Here is a 17,267-nt window from a genome sequence, read left to right on the forward strand (position 1 = left end):
AAAATCCAGTAACGTGACAGGAGGGCAGGGCCTGGCCCGCGTTGCGTGGGGCGGGCGGGAGCGGGCAGGGCGTGCCTGGTCAGGTTTCCTGGGGCTCCTTTCTTAGCCGATTGCCAGCACGTTCTGGAGGCGGGCGAGCTCCCGTTTCCAAGTGGCTCTGGCCCGCTGGTGCTGGCTGCTGCCGGGCGGCTGATGCAGCAGGGCAATGCGTGTGGGGTGTCCCACCAGGACCTTGCTCGGTGCCATGGCTGGTTCCCCCCGAATTCAGCCCGGGGTGGGCTCCCCAAAGGGCCCTGCAGCTCCCTGGGGTTCACGACTGTCCATGCAGCCCAACCGTGGCGCGTTTCACCCCCGGGGAGACTGGCTGGGCTTGTTGCTGGGACGTTCCTGGTGTAACCACCGCCAGGCGGATTGACCCTGGGCTCTCTGCAGCGGAGTACAGGCGCCTCTACCCTCCGAGCTCAAAGCCAGCCGGTGTCCAGCCCATGCTGTAGAGGTCTGCTGTGGTCTAGGTACCACTTGCATTGCTCACTATCCACGCTAGGTGTGTGGGTTCCACTAGCACCTGGCACCCGCGTGTGCCACTCCCCTGCTTCCGGCGCCTGGGGGCTGCGTGTCTCTGCCGCTGGCACAGAAGCCGGAGATGGAGAGCCGGAGCCAAGGGACTGGGACAGCGCCGCCAGAGCAATGGGGAGGGATAGCCACCCCCCCCCCCCCAGCATCCCTCTGCCCCTGTGCAGGGCTCAGCCAACTAGTTCCCAGCCCTGGCCCACGGTTCGGCCTTGGCACTCGTGTGCCCCCCCGCCAGCTTGCCCAGGGGCCATCGCGTGGGCCCCTTAGCTGCTCCTGAGTGCTGGGTTCATGCCCAAAGGTGCCAGCTGCTGGCCTGGGCAAGGCAGGCTGGCACTGGGCTAGTCCCGGCTGGCCCGAGGGCATGTGGGTGAGCGCCCAGCTCAGCGGCAGAGGGAGCAGTCGCTGCCGGCGCCGCAGCTCGGGGTGGTTCTGTATAGTGAGAGCACGGCGGTGGCTGCCGACCCTCAAGCAGAGCAGCCCATTGGGCACGAGAGCCTGGCCCGTGTGCAGCTCTCCATGGCCCGGACGTTCCTCGCCTTGGTCTGGGGCAGCGCTTTCCTCCGCCAGCTGGAGCCGTGCCCCGTTTGCCTGCACGCCCTCTCCTCGTGCGTCCCCTCTGCCCAAGGCCCCCGTGCTGCCCTGGCACATGGTGCGCTCACCCGAGGCCCCCGTGCTGCCCTGGCGCATGGCGCGCTCGCCCGAGGCCCCCGTGTCGCCCTGGCGCATGGCGCGCTCGCCCGAGGCCCCCGTGCTGCCCTGGCGCATGGCGCGCTCGCCCGAGGCCCCCGTGCTGCCCTGGCGCATGGCGCGCTCGCCCGAGGCCCCCGTGTCGCCCTGGCGCATGGCGCGCTCGCCCGAGGCCCCCGTGTCGCCCTGGCGCATGGCGCGCTCGCCCGAGGCCCCCGTGTCGCCCTGGCGCATGGCGCGCTCGCCCGAGGCCCCCGTGTCGCCCTGGCGCATGGCGCGCTCGCCCGAGGCCCCCGTGCCGCCCTGGCGCATGGCGCGCTCGCCCGAGGCCCCCGTGCCGCCCTGGCGCATGGCGCGCTCGCCCGAGGCCCCCGTGCCGCCCTGGCGCATGGCACGCTCGCCCGAGGCCCCCTTGTCGCCCTGGCGCATGGCGCGCTCGCCCGAGGCCCCCGTGCCGCCCTGGCGCATGGCGCGCTCGCTCGAGGCCCCCGTGCCGCCCTGGCGCATGGCGCGCTCGCCCGAGGCCCCCGTGTCGCCCTGCCGCATGGCGCGCTCGCCCGATGCCCGTGTGCCGCCCTGGAGCATGGCGCGCTCGCCCGAGGCCCGTGTGCCGCCCTGGCGCATGGCGCGCTCGCCCGAGGCCCGTGTGCCGTCCTGGCGCATGGTGCGCTCGCCAGAGACTCAGGTGCCGCTCTGGCATATGGCGCGCTCAGCCGAGGCCCCCGTGTCGCCCTGGCGCATGGCGCGCTCAGCCGAGGCCCCCGTGTCGCCCTGGCGCATGGCGCGCTCGCCCGAGGCCCGTGTGCCGTCCTGGCGCATGGCGCGCTCAGCCGAGGCCCCCGTGTCGCCCTGGCGCATGGCGCGCTCACCCGAGGCCCCCGTGTCGCCCTGGCGCATGGCGCGCTCAGCCGAGGCCCCCGTGTTGCCCTGGCGAATGGTGCGCTCGCCCGAGGCCCCCGTGTCGCCCTGGCGCATGGCGCGCTCAGCCGAGGCCCCCATGTTGCCCTGGCGCATGGTGCGCTCGCCCGAGGCCCCCGTGTCGCCCTGGCGCATGGCGTGCTCGCCCGAGGCCCCCGTGCCGCCCTGGCGCATGGCACGCTCAGCCGAGGCCCCCGTGTTGCCCTGGCGCATGGCGCGCTCGCCCGAGGCCCCCGTGTCGCCCTGGCGCATGGCGCGCTCAGCCGAGGCCCCCGTGTCGCCCTGGCGCATGGCGTGCTCGCCCGAGGCCCCCGTGTCGCCCTGGCGCATGGCGCGCTCGCCCGAGGCCCCCGTGTCGCCCTGGCGCATGGCGCGCTCGCCCGAGGCCCCCGTGTCGCCCTGGCGCATGGCGCGCTCAGCCGAGGCCCCCGTGTCGCCCTGGCGCATGGCGCGCTCGCCCGAGGCCCCCGTGTCGCCCTGGCGCATGGCGCGCTCAGCCGAGGCCCCCGTGTTGCCCTGGCGCATGGCGCGCTCGCCCGAGGCCCCCGTGTTGCCCTGGCGCATGGCGCGCTCGCCCGAGGCCCCCGTGTTGCCCTGGCGCATGGCGCGCTCGCCCGAGGCCCCCGTGTCGCCCTGGCGCATGGTGCGCTCGCCCGAGGCCCCCGTGCCGCCCTGGCGCATGGTGCGCTCGCCCGAGGCCCCCGTGTTGCCCTGGCGCATGGCGCGCTCGCCCGAGGCCCCCGTGTCGCCCTGGCGCATGGTGCGCTCGCCCGAGGCCCCCGTGCCGCCCTGGCGCATGGTGCGCTCGCCCGAGGCCCCCGTGTCGCCCTGGCGCATGGTGCGCTCGCCCGAGGCCCCCGTGTTGCCCTGGCGCATGGCGTGCTCGCCCGAGGCCCCCGTGCCGCCCTGGCGCATGGCACGCTCAGCCGAGGCCCCCGTGTTGCCCTGGCGCATGGCGCGCTCGCCCGAGGCCCCCGTGTCGCCCTGGCGCATGGCGCGCTCAGCCGAGGCCCCCGTGTCGCCCTGGCGCATGGCGTGCTCGCCCGAGGCCCCCGTGTCGCCCTGGCGCATGGCGCGCTCGCCCGAGGCCCCCGTGTCGCCCTGGCGCATGGCGCGCTCGCCCGAGGCCCCCGTGTCGCCCTGGCGCATGGCGCGCTCAGCCGAGGCCCCCGTGTCGCCCTGGCGCATGGCGCGCTCGCCCGAGGCCCCCGTGTCGCCCTGGCGCATGGCGCGCTCAGCCGAGGCCCCCGTGTTGCCCTGGCGCATGGCGCGCTCGCCCGAGGCCCCCGTGTTGCCCTGGCGCATGGCGCGCTCGCCCGAGGCCCCCGTGTCGCCCTGGCGCATGGCGCGCTCGCCCGAGGCCCCCGTGTCGCCCTGGCGCATGGTGCGCTCGCCCGAGGCCCCCGTGCCGCCCTGGCGCATGGTGCGCTCGCCCGAGGCCCCCGTGTTGCCCTGGCGCATGGCGCGCTCGCCCGAGGCCCCCGTGTCGCCCTGGCGCATGGTGCGCTCGCCCGAGGCCCCCGTGCCGCCCTGGCGCATGGTGCGCTCGCCCGAGGCCCCCGTGTCGCCCTGGCGCATGGTGCGCTCGCCCGAGGCCCCCGTGTTGCCCTGGCGCATGGCGTGCTCGCCCGAGGCCCCCGTGTTGCCCTGGCGCATGGCGCGCTCAGCCGAGGCCCCCGTGTTGCCCTGGCGCATGGCGCGCTCAGCCGAGGCCCCCGTGTCGCCCTGGCGCATGGCGCGCTCAGCCGAGGCCCCCGTGTTGCCCTGGCGCATGGCGCGCTCGCCCGAGGCCCCCGTGTCGCCCTGGCGCATGGCGCGCTCAGCCGAGGCCCCCATGTTGCCCTGGCGCATGGCGTGCTCGCCCGAGGCCCCCATGTTGCCCTGGCGCATGGCGCGCTCGCCCGAGGCCCCCGTGTCGCCCTGGCGCATGGCGTGCTCGCCCGAGGCCCCCGTGTTGCCCTGGCGCATGGCGCGCTCACCCGAGGCCCCCGTGCCGCCCTGGCGCATGGTGCGCTCGCCCGAGGCCCCCGTGTCGCCCTGGCGCATGGTGCGCTCGCCCGAGGCCCCCGTGTTGCCCTGGCGCATGGCGTGCTCGCCCGAGGCCCCCGTGTTGCCCTGGCGCATGGCGCGCTCAGCCGAGGCCCCCGTGTTGCCCTGGCGCATGGCGCGCTCAGCCGAGGCCCCCGTGTCGCCCTGGCGCATGGCGCGCTCAGCCGAGGCCCCCGTGTTGCCCTGGCGCATGGCGCGCTCGCCCGAGGCCCCCGTGTCGCCCTGGCGCATGGCGCGCTCAGCCGAGGCCCCCATGTTGCCCTGGCGCATGGCGTGCTCGCCCGAGGCCCCCATGTTGCCCTGGCGCATGGCGCGCTCGCCCGAGGCCCCCGTGTCGCCCTGGCGCATGGCGTGCTCGCCCGAGGCCCCCGTGTTGCCCTGGCGCATGGCGCGCTCACCCGAGGCCCCCGTGTTGCCCTGGCGCATGGTGCGCTCGCCCGAGGCCCCCGTGTTGCCCTGGCGCATGGCGTGCTCGCCCGAGGCCCCCATGTTGCCCTGGCGCATGGCGCGCTCGCCCGAGGCCCCCGTGTCGCCCTGGCGCATGGCGTGCTCGCCCGAGGCCCCCATGTTGCCCTGGCGCATGGCGCGCTCGCCCGAGGCCCCCGTGTTGCCCTGGCGCATGGCGCGCTCACCCGAGGCCCCCGTGTTGCCCTGGCGCATGGTGCGCTCGCCCGAGGCCCCCGTGTCGCCCTGGCGCATGGTGCGCTCGCCCGAGGCCCCCGTGTCGCCCTGGCGCATGGCGCGCTCGCCCGAGGCCCCCGTGTTGCCCTGGCGCATGGTGCGCTCGCCCGAGGCCCCCGTGTTGCCCTGGCGCATGGCGCGCTCGCCCGAGGCCCCCGTGCTGCCCTGGCGCAGGCTCCTCTCCTCACGCTGCCGGCCAGAGAGGCTTGTCCTGTGGGAGACCCCCCCCCCCAAGGGCTTTGCTTCCAGGAGCGCGTTTCCCCCCCACCGGCCAGGGAGGGGCTGCTGCTCCCTGCCCCGGCCGCCCCCTCGCCGCTCCGGATGTGAGGCGGTGGGGCAGGCCCCGGCACGCCAGCAGACCATGACGTCCCTGCCGAGCAGGCTGCCCCGGGCAAGAACCCAGGAGCTCCCAGGCCCGGAGCTTGGTCTCTGCCTAGCCCCATGGGAGCCGGGGCTGTGGGGCCCAGGAGAGCCGGTGGCTGCAGCAAGCCGGGGGGCTCAGGCCCTGCCGGCCCCGGGAACACGGTTACTAGCAACCGAGGGTCGGGGTGAGTCTCCGGGAGGCCCCGAGGAGCCTGCGGCCGTGTCCGTGGGGGGCATTAGCCAGGCCTCCAGCCCGCAGTGTGAAATCACCCCCCCGGGGCTGGGGCGGGGAAGCGCCCACTCCTCCCCGAGCTCACAGGGGCCAGGGGGCTGCAGACGTGGGGCACAGCTGGGCATTGCTGCCTGGGGAGGCCGTCTCCGTCTCCCCGTTTGGCTGGGCCCACAAGGGCTGCCCAGGCCTTAGCACCCCGCACGTCTGCCTGGCCGTGGCTAGTGCAGGCACCCGCTGGGGTCGAGGCTGAATTCCAGTGGCTGCGCCGTGGCCAGAGGGGCAGGTCCGGGCATTGCGATGGGGGGGGGGGAGTCCACACGGACTGAGGGCCGCTCTGCTGGCTGCGCAGGGCCGAAGGGGGAACACTCGGGCCTTGGCGGGGGGACACCCCACGTCCTGCGGGGGGGCTGGGGGCGAGAGGGCAGCTGCCACGGGACACTGCTGGGCATGGTTGTGGGGCGTGGGGAAAGCTTGGTGCAGGGCAGGGAAGCCGACAGCCGAGAGAGAAAGGCCCCTGGTGAGGAGGGGCCGAAATCCGGGCTGTGGCTCCCTGCCAGGCTGGGCGTGCGCGCCGCACAGGGAGTGCGCGGGAAGGGCGGGTGACACTGCCCTGCGCAGGGTTTGCTGGGTGAGCTCTGGGGGGGCGGGGCGGAGGTTCCCGCTGGCGGGGGGGTACCTACGCGGGCTCTAGTACCACGGTGGGGGCCTGGCGTACGGCGCTAGCCCAGGGTTAGCAGAGCCCCTGCGCTCGGGGTGGGCGTCACCTGTGACCAGCGAGCCCTGACTGCACAGAGGGGCTGGCGGGGGGCAGTGAGGCCTGACTGCGCAGAGGGGCTGGCGGGGGGCAGTGAGGCCTGACTGCACAGAGGGGCTGGTGGAGGGCAGGCGGGGGGCACCACGAGCTCAGAGTGCACAGAGGGGTTGGCGGGGGGCACAGAGGGGCGGGTGGGGGGCACAGCGAGCTCTGGCTGCGCAGAGGGGCTGGTGGAGGGCAGGCGGGGGGCACAGCGAGCTCTGACTGTGCAGAGGGGCGGGCGGGGGGCACAGAGGGGCTGGCAGGGGGCACAGAGGGGTGGGCGGGGGCACAGCGAGCTCTGGCTGCGCAGAGGGGCTGGCAGGGGGCACAGAGGGGCGGGCGGGGGGCACAGAGGGGCTGGCAGGGGGCACAGCGAGCTCTGGCTGCGCAGAGGGGCTGGCAGGGGGCACAGAGGGGTTGGCGGGGGGCACAGCGAGCTCTGGCTGCGCAGAGGGGCCGGCCGGGGGCACAGAGGGGCGGGCGGGGGGCACAGCGAGCTCTGGCTGCGCAGAGGGGCTGGCAGGGGGCACAGAGGGGCGGGCGGGGGGCACAGCGAGCTCTGGCTGCGCAGAGGGGCCGGCAGGGGGCACAGAGGGGTTGGCGGGGGCACAGCGAGCTCTGACTGCGCAGAGGGGCTGGCAGGGGGCACAGGGGGCGGGTGGGGGGCACAGCGAGCTCAGAGTGCACAGAGGGGTTGGCGGGGGGCACAGCGAGCTCTGGCTGCGCAGAGGGGCCGGCAGGGGGCACAGGGGTTGGCGGGGGGCACAGCGAGCTCTGGCTGCGCAGAGGGGCTGGCAGGGGGCACAGAGGGGTTGGCGGGGGCACAGCGAGCTCTGACTGCGCAGAGGGGCTGGCAGGGGGCACAGGGGGCGGGTGGGGGGCACAGCGAGCTCAGAGTGCACAGTGGGGTTGGCGGGGGGCACAGCGAGCTCTGGCTGCGCAGAGGGGCCGGCCGAGGGCTGGCTGGGGGCACAGAGGGGCTGGCAGGGGGCACAGAGGGGCTGGCAGGGGGCACAGAGGGGCGGGCGGGGGCACAGCGAGCTCTGGCTGCGCAGAGGGGCTGGCAGGGGGCACAGAGGGGTTGGCGGGGGCACAGCGAGCTCTGGCTGTGCAGAGGGGCTGGCAGGGGGCACAGAGGGGTGGGCGGGGGGCACAGCGAGCTCTGGCTGTGCAGAGGGGCTGGCAGGGGGCACAGAGGGGTGGGCGGGGGGCACAGCGAGCTCTGGCTGCGCAGAGGGGCTGGCAGGGGGCACAGAGGGGCGGGCGGGGGCACAGCGAGCTCTGGCTGCGCAGAGGGGCTGGCAGGGGGCACAGAGGGGCGGGCGGGGGGCACAGAGGGGTTGGCGGGGGCACAGTGAGCTCTGGCTGCGCAGAGGGGCTGGCAGGGGGCACAGAGGCGTGGGCGGGGGGCACAGTGAGCTCTGACTGTGCAGAGGGGCTGGCAGGGGGCACAGAGGGGCGGGCGGGGGCACAGCGAGCTCTGGCTGCGCAGAGGGGCTGGCAGGGGGCACAGAGGGGTTGGCGGGGGCACAGCGAGCTCTGGCTGCGCAGAGGGGCCGGCCGGGGGCGCAGAGGGGCGGGCGGGGGGCACAGCGAGCTCTGGCTGCGCAGAGGGGCTGGCAGGGGGCACAGAGGGGTGGGCAGGGGGCACAGAGGGGCGTGCGGGGGGCACAGCGAGCTCTGGCTGCGCAGAGGGGCTGGCAGGGGGCACAGAGGGGTTGGCGGGGGCACAGCGAGCTCTGGCTGTGCAGAGGGGCTGGCAGGGGGCACAGAGGGGTGGGCAGGGGGCACAGAGGGGCGTGCGGGGGGCACAGCGAGCTCTGGCTGCGCAGAGGGGCTGGCAGGGGGCACAGAGGGGTGGGCGGGGGGCACAGCGAGCTCTGGCTGCGCAGAGGGGCTGGCAGGGGGCACAGAGGGGCGGGCGGGGGGCACAGAGGGGTTGGCGGGGGCACAGCGAGCTCTGGCTGCGCAGAGGGGCTGGCAGGGGGCACAGAGGGGTTGGCGGGGGCACAGCGAGCTCTGGCTGTGCAGAGGGGCTGGCAGGGGGCACAGAGGGGTGGGCGGGGGGCACAGCGAGCTCTGGCTGCGCAGAGGGGCTGGCAGGGGGCACAGAGGGGCGGGCGGGGGGCACAGAGGGGTTGGCGGGGGCACAGCGAGCTCTGGCTGCGCAGAGGGGCTGGCAGGGGGCACAGAGGGGTGGGCGGGGGGCACAGCGAGCTCTGGCTGCGCAGAGGGGCTGGCAGGGGGCACAGAGGGGCGGGCGGGGGCACAGCGAGCTCTGGCTGCGCAGAGGGGCTGGCAGGGGGCACAGAGGGGTTGGCGGGGGCACAGCGAGCTCTGGCTGCGCAGAGGGGCTGGCAGGGGGCACAGAGGGGTTGGCGGGGGCACAGCGAGCTCTGGCTGCGCAGAGGGGCCGGCCGGGGGCGCAGAGGGGCGGGCGGGGGGCACAGCGAGCTCTGGCTGCGCAGAGGGGCTGGCAGGGGGCACAGAGGGGTGGGCAGGGGGCACAGAGGGGCGTGCGGGGGGCACAGCGAGCTCTGGCTGCGCAGAGGGGCTGGCAGGGGGCACAGAGGGGTGGGCAGGGGGCACAGAGGGGCGTGCGGGGGGCACAGCGAGCTCTGGCTGCGCAGAGGGGCTGGCAGGGGGCACAGAGGGGCGTGCGGGGGGCACAGCGAGCTCTGGCTGCGCAGAGGGGCTGGCAGGGGGCACAGAGGGGTTGGCGGGGGCACAGCGAGCTCTGGCTGCGCAGAGGGGCTGGCAGGGGGCACAGAGGGGTGGGCAGGGGGCACAGAGGGGCGTGCGGGGGGCACAGCGAGCTCTGGCTGCGCAGAGGGGCTGGCAGGGGGCACAGAGGGGTGGGCAGGGGGCACAGAGGGGCGGGCGGGGGGCACAGCGAGCTCTGGCTGCGCAGAGGGGCTGGCAGGGGGCACAGAGGGGTGGGCAGGGGGCACAGAGGGGCGTGCGGGGGGCACAGCGAGCTCTGGCTGCGCAGAGGGGCTGGCAGGGGGCACAGAGGGGTTGGCGGGGGGCACAGAGGGGCGGGCGGGGGGCACAGCGAGCTCTGGCTGCGCAGAGGGGCCGGCCGGGGGCGCAGAGGGGCGGGCGGGGGGCACAGCGAGCTCTGGCTGCGCAGAGGGGCCGGCCGGGGGCGCAGAGGGGCGGGCGGGGGGCACAGAGGGGTGGGCGGGGGGCACAGCGAGCTCTGGCTGCGCAGAGGGGCCGGCCGGGGGCGCAGAGGGGCGGGCGGGGGGCACAGCGAGCTCTGGCTGCGCAGAGGGGCCGGCCGGGGGCTGGCGGGGGCAGCGAGGCCCGGCTGCTCAGCACAGCGCGTGCGAGGCTCGGAGACGCGGCAGACGCGGCGTTTTTGTCTGAAATCCGGTAGGCGAGGTCCCCGGTAGATTTGCTTTCCCTGGCGGCTTGTGCCCTTGTGCTGCCGAGCAGGCTCAGGCCGGGGCAAAGTGAGGCTCACGCGACGCTCCCTCGGGGCCTGGACGCCCGGCTGCGCGTGCACCGAGGCCGTGAGCCCTGGGGTCACCCGATCCCTCCATGGCCCCTCGGGCGGGGGCCACGCTCCGGCCCGGCGCGCCCCAGACACGTGGCCACAGGGGCTGGGCTGAGGGGTGGCCAGAAACCCGACGCTCCCGGGGTCGCTCCGAGGCGCGGCTCGCCGGGGAGACGTGACTGGCAGGAGCCCGGCAGGCTGAGTTCCCGGCTGCCTCTCGGGTGGGAGGCAGGGAAGAGCCGGGGGGCAGGGAGCGGCAGACCCCGCGCCGGGGCTGGGCTGGGCGCCAGGGAGGAGGAGCACGTTGCAAACCTCACTCGCACCGGCCCCGGAGCGGCCTCACCTGCTGAGTCACCGCGGGGCCCGGCTGGGAGCCCCCGCGCGATGAGCCGGTGGGTTTGCGCGGGACACAGGCCAGCTGGCTCGCGCGCCTCCGGGTGGGAGAAGCCAGCGGCCCTGGGGCCCGTGGAGCCACCCTGGGCTGCTGGCTGAGCGGAAGCTGCTGCTTTCCTGGTTGGCTGCTGTGAGCAGAGGTGAGTCCGGCGCCGGGGAGGTGGTTGTTTCCATGGGCCCTGGGGCCGGCTCCGCTGCTCGGGCCATGGGCAGTCGGTGTTGGGTTTCCTGGTCGCTGCAGGCTTTAAAAATTAAACAAGCTGGAGCTGCTGCCTCGTTCCCCTGCTTCAGCCAGGCAGGGTTTGGGTTTGCCTCTATGCCAGCACCGTGAGCCGGAGCCGTGAGCCGGGCCACCACCTAGAGCTAGAGCCATGACCTGGGCCAGTGCCGTGAGCTAGAGCCGTGAGCCGGGCCAGCACCTAGAGTGGGAGCCGTGAGTCGGGCCAGTGCCGTGAGCTAGAGCCGTGAGCCGGGCCAGTGCAGTGAGCTAGAGCCGTGAGCCGGGCCAGTGCCGTGAGCTAGAGCCGTGAGCCGGGCCAGTGCCGTGAGCTAGAGCCGTGAGCCGGGCCAGTGCAGTGAGCTAGAGCCGTGAGCCGGGCCAGTGCAGTGAGCTAGAGCTGTGAGCCGGGCCAGCACCTAGAGCTAGAGCCGTGACCTGGGCCAGTGCCGTGAGCTAGAGCCGTGAGCCGGGCCAGCACCTAGAGTGGGAGCCGTGACCTGGGCCAGTGCCGTGAACTAGAGCCGTGAGCCGGGCCAGCACCTAGAGTGGGAGCCGTGACCTGGGCCAGTGCCGTGAGCTAGAGCCATGAGCCGGGCCAGCACCTAGAGTGGGAGTTATGAGCCGGGCCAGTGCCGTGAGCTAGAGCCGTGAGCCAGGCCAGCACCTAGAGTGGGAGCCGTGAGCTGGGCCAGCACCATGAGCTAGAGCCATAAGCCAGGCCAGCACCTAGAGTGGGAGCCATGACCTGGGCCAGTACCGTGAGCTAGAGCCATGAGCCGGGCCAGCACCTAGAGTGGGAGCCGTGAGCCGGGCCAGCGCCGTGAGCTAGAGCCGTGAGCTGGGCCAGCACCTAGAGTGGGAGCCGTGAGCTGGGCCAGCGCCGTGAGCTAGAGCCGTGAGCTGGGCCAGTGCCGTGAGCTAGAGCCGTGAGCCGGGCCAGCACCTAGAGTGGGAGCCGTGAGCTGGGCCAGCGCCGTGAGCTAGAGCCGTGAGCCGGGCCAGCACCTAGAGTGGGAGCCGTGAGCCGGGCCAGCGCCGTGAGCTAGAGCCGTGAGCTGGGCCAGCACCTAGAGTGGGAGCCGTGAGCTGGGCCAGCGCCGTGAGCTAGAGCCGTGAGCTGGGCCAGTGCCGTGAGCTAGAGCCGTGAGCTGGGCCAGCACCTAGAGTGGGAGCCGTGAGCTGGGCCAGCGCCGTGAGCTAGAGCCGTGAGCCGGGCCAGCGCCGTGAGCTAGAGCCGTGAGCCGGGCCAGCACCTAGAGTGGGAGCCGTGAGCTGGGCCAGCGCCGTGAGCTAGAGCCGTGAGCCGGGCCTGCACCTAGAGTGGGAGCCTTGAGCCGGGCCAGTGCCGTGAGCTAGAGCCGTGAGCCGGGCCAGCACCTAGAGTGGGAGCCTTGAGCCGGGCCAGCGCCGTGAGCTAGAGCCGTGAGCTGGGCCAAAGCGCCGTGAGCTAGAGCCGTGAGCTGGGCCAGCGCCGTGAGCTAGAGCCGTGAGCTGGGCCAGCACCTAGAGTGGGAGCCGTGAGCTGGGCCAGCGCCGTGAGCTAGAGCCGTGAGCCGGGCCAGCACCTAGAGTGGGAGCCTTGAGCCGGGCCAGCGCCGTGAGCTAGAGCCGTGAGCTGGGCCAGCGCCGTGAGCTAGAGCCGTGAGCTGGGCCAGCACCTAGAGTGGGAGCCGTGAGCCGGGCCAGCGCCGTGAGCTAGAGCCGTGAGCTGGGCCAGCACCTAGAGTGGGAGCCGTGAGCCGGGCCAGCGCCGTGAGCTAGAGCCGTGAGCTGGGCCAGCGCCGTGAGCTAGAGCCGTGAGCTGGGCCAGCACCTAGAGTGGGAGCCGTGAGCCGGGCCAGCGCCGTGAGCTAGAGCCGTGAGCTGGGCCAGCGCCTAGAGTGGGAGCCGTGAGCTGGGCCAGCGCCGTGAGCTAGAGCCGTGAGCTGGGCCAGCGCCTAGAGTGGGAGCCGTGAGCCGGGCCAGCGCCGTGAGCTAGAGCTGTGAGCTGGGCCAGCACCTAGAGTGGGAGCCGTGAGCTGGGCCAGCGCCGTGAGCTAGAGCCGTGAGCTGGGCCAGCGCCTAGAGTGGGAGCCGTGAGCCGGGCCAGCGCTGTGAGCTAGAGCCGTGAGCTGGGCCAGCACCTAGAGTGGGAGCCGTGAGCTAGAGCCGTGAGCTGGGCCAGTGCCATGCTCTGTATTCACGTGGCTGGAGGGGGGGGGGTGATGCCTGTGGGCCCCCCTCAGCTGCTCTGAGGCCATATTTGTGCCCTTACCCAGCCAGCCCTCTGCCCGGCTCCTTGCTGTGCATGGAATCTCGTACGCTGCAGTGCGACCAGCTCCCTGGCTGCCAAACCGTCAGCCAGATCCAGGCTTGTGGGGCTTCCCAGCTGCTGGCTGGGCTGATCTGATCCCTTGACTGCTGCCCCCACCAGAGGCCTGGCCTGGTGTTGGGTGACATCTGGGGTGAGGGGAGGACGGGGAACCATGGTCCGAGAGCCCGGCGGGAGGGGGGGCGCTGGCCCGAGAGCCCGGCAGGAGGGGGGGCGCTGGCTCGAGAGCCTGGTGTGACAGACCAGGCCGTGTCTGGGCACAGCTTAGGGCGTCCGCTCAGGGCGAGTTGCTCAAATCCGGGGCTCTTTACAGTCCCCCTGACTGGCGACCTCTCCACACAGGCCACAAACCAGTCCCACAGAGCGCTTCAGCTGCCTGCCTGAAGCCTCCCGAGCAAAACCCCTCCGACACCCCAGCAATATCCGTGCCTCAGATGGCCCCGGGCCTCATACACAGGTGGGGGGTCCTAGCACCCAATCCCACCTACCCCAAACAAGTTCTGTCCGGTTCCAAGAAACCAGCCACAGATCCCGAGAGCCCGGCGGGAGGGGGGGCTGGCCCGAGAGCCCGGCGGGAGGGGGGGGGGGGCGCTGGCCAGAGAGCCCGGCGGGAGGGGGGGCTGGCCCGAGAGCCCGGCGGGGGGGGCGCTGGCCCGAGAGCCCGGCGGGAGGGGGGGCTGGCCCGAGAGCCCGGCGGGAGGAGGGTGCTTGGCAGTGCACTGGGCTGGGCAGGGAGGGGGAGGTAGCCAGGGCGACGCCTTCGCTGCAGGAGCTCAGGGCGCCAGGTGACGGTCCCCTGGAGTCAGACTCACCTCCCTGGGGCACACAAGGTATTTGTGGCAAAGCTGAGACTATCGCCCGGGAGTCCTGCGCTCTACCCACCTTGCTACTGCGACCCTGCAGTGCCCCCCGGGGCAGGAGACCCCTGAGCGCGCCAGCGTGGGGGAGGCGCAGAACAGCCTGCCCCGTTCACCTCACAGGGATTGTCCTTTCTGGCTCGGATCAGCAGAGACGGAGTTAGCAATGCCGACCTTGGGCAGCCATCATTAGGCTCCAGAGTGAACGCGGGCACCCTGAGGCAGCTCCCCAGCAGGCTTTTGGCATGCGTGGCTGGGGGCGTTTGCATTCACGTCCCGCTGGGGGGGTTTGTACACGACCCTGAGGCGCGAATGCAGCGCTCTGATGCGCACGACGCAGCCCCCAGGAAAGGGGCCGTGTGCACCGTGCCCCCCGGGGTGGGTGAAGCAGCTCCGTGCTTGTGCGTTCCAGTGCGCTGCCGTGCTCACGTCGCGCCCCCCCAGCGGCATTCGCAAGGGTTCAGCGTGAGCAGAGGTGCTGTCCCCTCGCGCTCTGAGTGGGCCGGGGCCGGGGGTCTGCACTGCACGGCCCGTCGCCCCCTCCCTTTCCAGCCGCTCTCCTAGGGACCCTCCGGGTAACGGGTCCCCGTCGGGCTCCCTGCCGGCCCTGCCCCCACACGGTGCTCAGGAAACCCAGCTGCGGAGCCGTGTGTGTCCGAACACTGCGACCCGGGGAGAGGGGCCAGAGGCTCGGTCCGGTCTGGTCCACTAGAGCTCCACCGCCCAACCCAGCTCCTAGCCAGCCCAGCTCCCCCCGGTCCGGTCTGGTCCGGCTCCACCGCCCAACCCAGACGGGGAGGGAGGCAGCTCCTGCTGGGCTCGGCTTGGTATGGTACCGCCTCACCCAGCCTGGGGGGGAGGGAGCCAGCTGGCTGTGCGCCCGGACTGGGGAAGATGGCTTTGGCCTGGCCCAGCTCTTCCTGGCACCCCCCAGCCCGAGGCTCGCTGGGCGGGGCCGCCCTGAGTCGCACCCAGCGGGTGCAGGAAGGCCTGGGCTTGCCCCAGCATGCCGGCAGGGAGTGGACAGGATGAACGCAGCCCTGTCAGCGTGTGCATGGCGGGGGCAGGAAGTGGGGGGGCTGGAGGCGTGTGGGGTGAACCCTTCCCCTTCCTCAGCGCGTAGACCCAGAGGACCCCCCGCAGGAGTCCTGCCTCCGGCCGGGGGACCGAGCCGCCTGCCAGCCCCGGCGGGACCAGTTGAGGTGGAAAACGTCCCGAGGGGCATGAGCCGTCGCAGGCGCCGCCTGGCCCCCGAGGCCTCGCCCCAGGTGTCCGAAGGGCGGAAACGGCAGCGCCTGCGAAACCTCGTGGCGTGAAAGCTGGGGGGCTCTGAGGCCTGTCGGGGAGCCCCCGATGAGCTACGCCGGGGAAGGGGAGCGAGCTGGTTGGGACGGGGCCTCTGCCGGGTGTTAATTCACAATGGCCGAGGGGCTGGGGGGTTTGACACTCCGAGCGGGTGCCCCTGGGGGCCGTGGCTGCTGTCTGGGCTGGCAGTGGGCGGCGAGACGGCACCCGGCCTTGCGCCTCTCTCCTGGGGGTACCCTGGTCCAAGAGGCTGGCGTGCGGCTGGGGGCCCATGAGAGCCACTGTGGGGGCAGGGCCGGGGGCGCTCCCACCCCCCAGGCTGGTCTCTGCTTGGGGGGGACAGTAGGGCTGGGCCAGGCTGCCTGTGGCTGGGGAGTGCTCCCTGAGGCAGCGTGACAGCTGGGGGACTGCTGGCCGGCCCTGGCAGGAGGCACCTCGCCCCGAGGGTCCCTGGGCCTGAGCCCTGTGTGGTGCCCTCCCGACGGGGGGGCTGGGCTGCCGAGACCCCTGGGCCTCAGGGGAAGCCTCTCTCTGCGGCGGGCGGCCAGGTGAGTGCCGGCCCCGGGGCTCAGGGCTCGGGGGGGGTGTAAAAATAGCCCCTCTCGCCGTGACGCGGCCCCCGCGGCGGCTCAGGCCCAGCACAATGGCAGGAAACGGAGCGGCGCGCGGGCATTGTTTTACTGCAGACACTTGTTTCCGTGGCCCAGCCATGGGGGCGCTGCTATTTCCAACCAGAGCCGCTCCGGGCGGGGGATACACTAGCCAGCGGCCTGGGGCAGCGCCTGGCCACCAGAGGCTGAGCGCCTCTCCTGCCGCGGCCGTGAGTAGGGCTGGGTGGGTCTCGCGAGGGGCTGTGGGCAGGGAGGGCCTGGCGTCATGCGGATGGGCAGTCGGGGTACAGGAGAGCACTGGGCCGGGGCAGCATTGCAGATTTTGGGGGGGAGAATGAGCGCATGGGGGGCAGACAGGACACTGGCTTCAGCAGGGTTACTGAGCATGCTCAGAACAAGCCACCCAGCAAATTGGGAGGACTGACCCCCCCCCCACATCACTGTGACGGCGCGTCGGGGAGCCCCCGACCCTGCACCCCTCCGCAGCCAGAGGTGACTCCGCCGGCCAGCAGAGGAGAAGGGTTCTTGCTTCTCAGACACAGCTCAGCGTAGGAGCGATGCTCACACGGGAGCCAGGGCAGAGCCTTGTTCCTCTTGGGGGGAGGGTAAAACATCCTCACCCCCCCCCAGCCCAGCCGGGACTGACTCACCGCCCGGCCCTACCCCCAGCCTGGGGCCGGCCCCGCCTCTCTTCTGGGAACAGGGTTGCTATCTCCCCAGGCTGGCACTTAGGTGTCCGGGCCAATGCACACGTGGGGTGAGTCAGTGGGAATTACACAGCGCACGATGCAGCCGGCAGGGACACCGGGTTACAGCCCCCCCACTACGTCCCAGTCACCGCTGTCCAGGGGCTACGTAGGCACCGGGAAACGCTGGGTTCGGCGGAGAGCGTAGGGTGAGCGGGCAGGCGCACGGCATCCAAGTCCTGTAGAAGAGACGGACGATTCGATAACGTCGGACTCCCTGAGCCCTGACACTAACACGGACTGACAGCCTGGGGCAAGTTACCCTGACAAGTGTCGTGTCTGCTTGTTACTAACCTGCAGAGGGAGGGGGCAGGAGGGCGGGGGGGGGGGCCTAGTGGGCTGCAGCTGGGACAGGTCCATTTCCGCTCCGTATAAGAACATCAGAACGGCCAGACTGGGCCAGACCAAAGGTCCATTGGCCCAGGGTCCTGTTGCCGACAGGGGTCTGGGCCAGGAGCCCCGGAGGGAGGGAACAGAACACGGAGTCATCCCATGATCCCTCCCCTGTCGCCCACTCGCAGCCTCTGGCAGAGAGACTAGGGACCCCTCCCCGCTGACGGACCCGCCCGGTAGAGCTTGGGCCTTTCCCCATCTCCCGGCGAGTTCCACAAGCCGCCTGTGAAGCGATAATTCGGTTTGTTTGTGTTAAATCTGCTGCCTATAAATTCCATTGGGTCAGCTTCTTGTGCTCAGGTAGCGAAGGGCTGAACGACATTCCCTCATTCTATTTTCCCACACCGTTCCTGGTTGTCCAGACCTCTAACATAGCCCCCACCCTTTAACCATTTCTTTTCCAAGCTGAACAGTCCCAGTCTCGTTAATCTCTCCTCAGATGGAAGCTGTTCCTACCCCTCGTCATCTCTGTTGCCCTGTCTGTACCTTTTCCAAATTCAGTATGTCTTTTTTAAGATGGAGTGACCAGATCTGCAAATTGTACTTTAGACATAGGCACACCATGACTTTATCTAGAGGCAATATGATATTTTCTGTCTTATCTGTGATAGAGGTCTAGAATATCATGAC

At 72.5% G+C, this 17,267-nt stretch overlaps 1 protein-coding gene across 9 annotated transcripts in view; it reads left to right on the top strand.

Annotated features, from left to right (window-relative positions):
* Window positions 1–17,267, top strand: part of PLEKHG5 (pleckstrin homology and RhoGEF domain containing G5) — a 90,139-nt gene that overhangs the window by 46,414 nt on the left and 26,458 nt on the right. Inside the window, exon 1 of one of the 9 annotated variants that reach the window (XM_075906553.2) lies at window positions 9,568–10,193. The exons of 6 other annotated variants lie outside the window; for them this stretch is intronic. Coding sequence is in view for 1 of the 3 variants with exons in the window: in XM_075906546.2 (XP_075762661.2) it covers window positions 15,597–15,707 (111 nt within the window). In the remaining 2 variants the exon portion in view is untranslated. 2 more of the 9 variants (XM_075906550.2, XM_075906546.2) reach the window with 2 other exon arrangements.

This window comes from Pelodiscus sinensis, chromosome 24, assembly GCF_052426305.1.
Source record: "Pelodiscus sinensis isolate ZL-2025 chromosome 24, ASM5242630v1, whole genome shotgun sequence".
Lineage (NCBI taxonomy): Eukaryota > Metazoa > Chordata > Testudines > Trionychidae > Pelodiscus > Pelodiscus sinensis.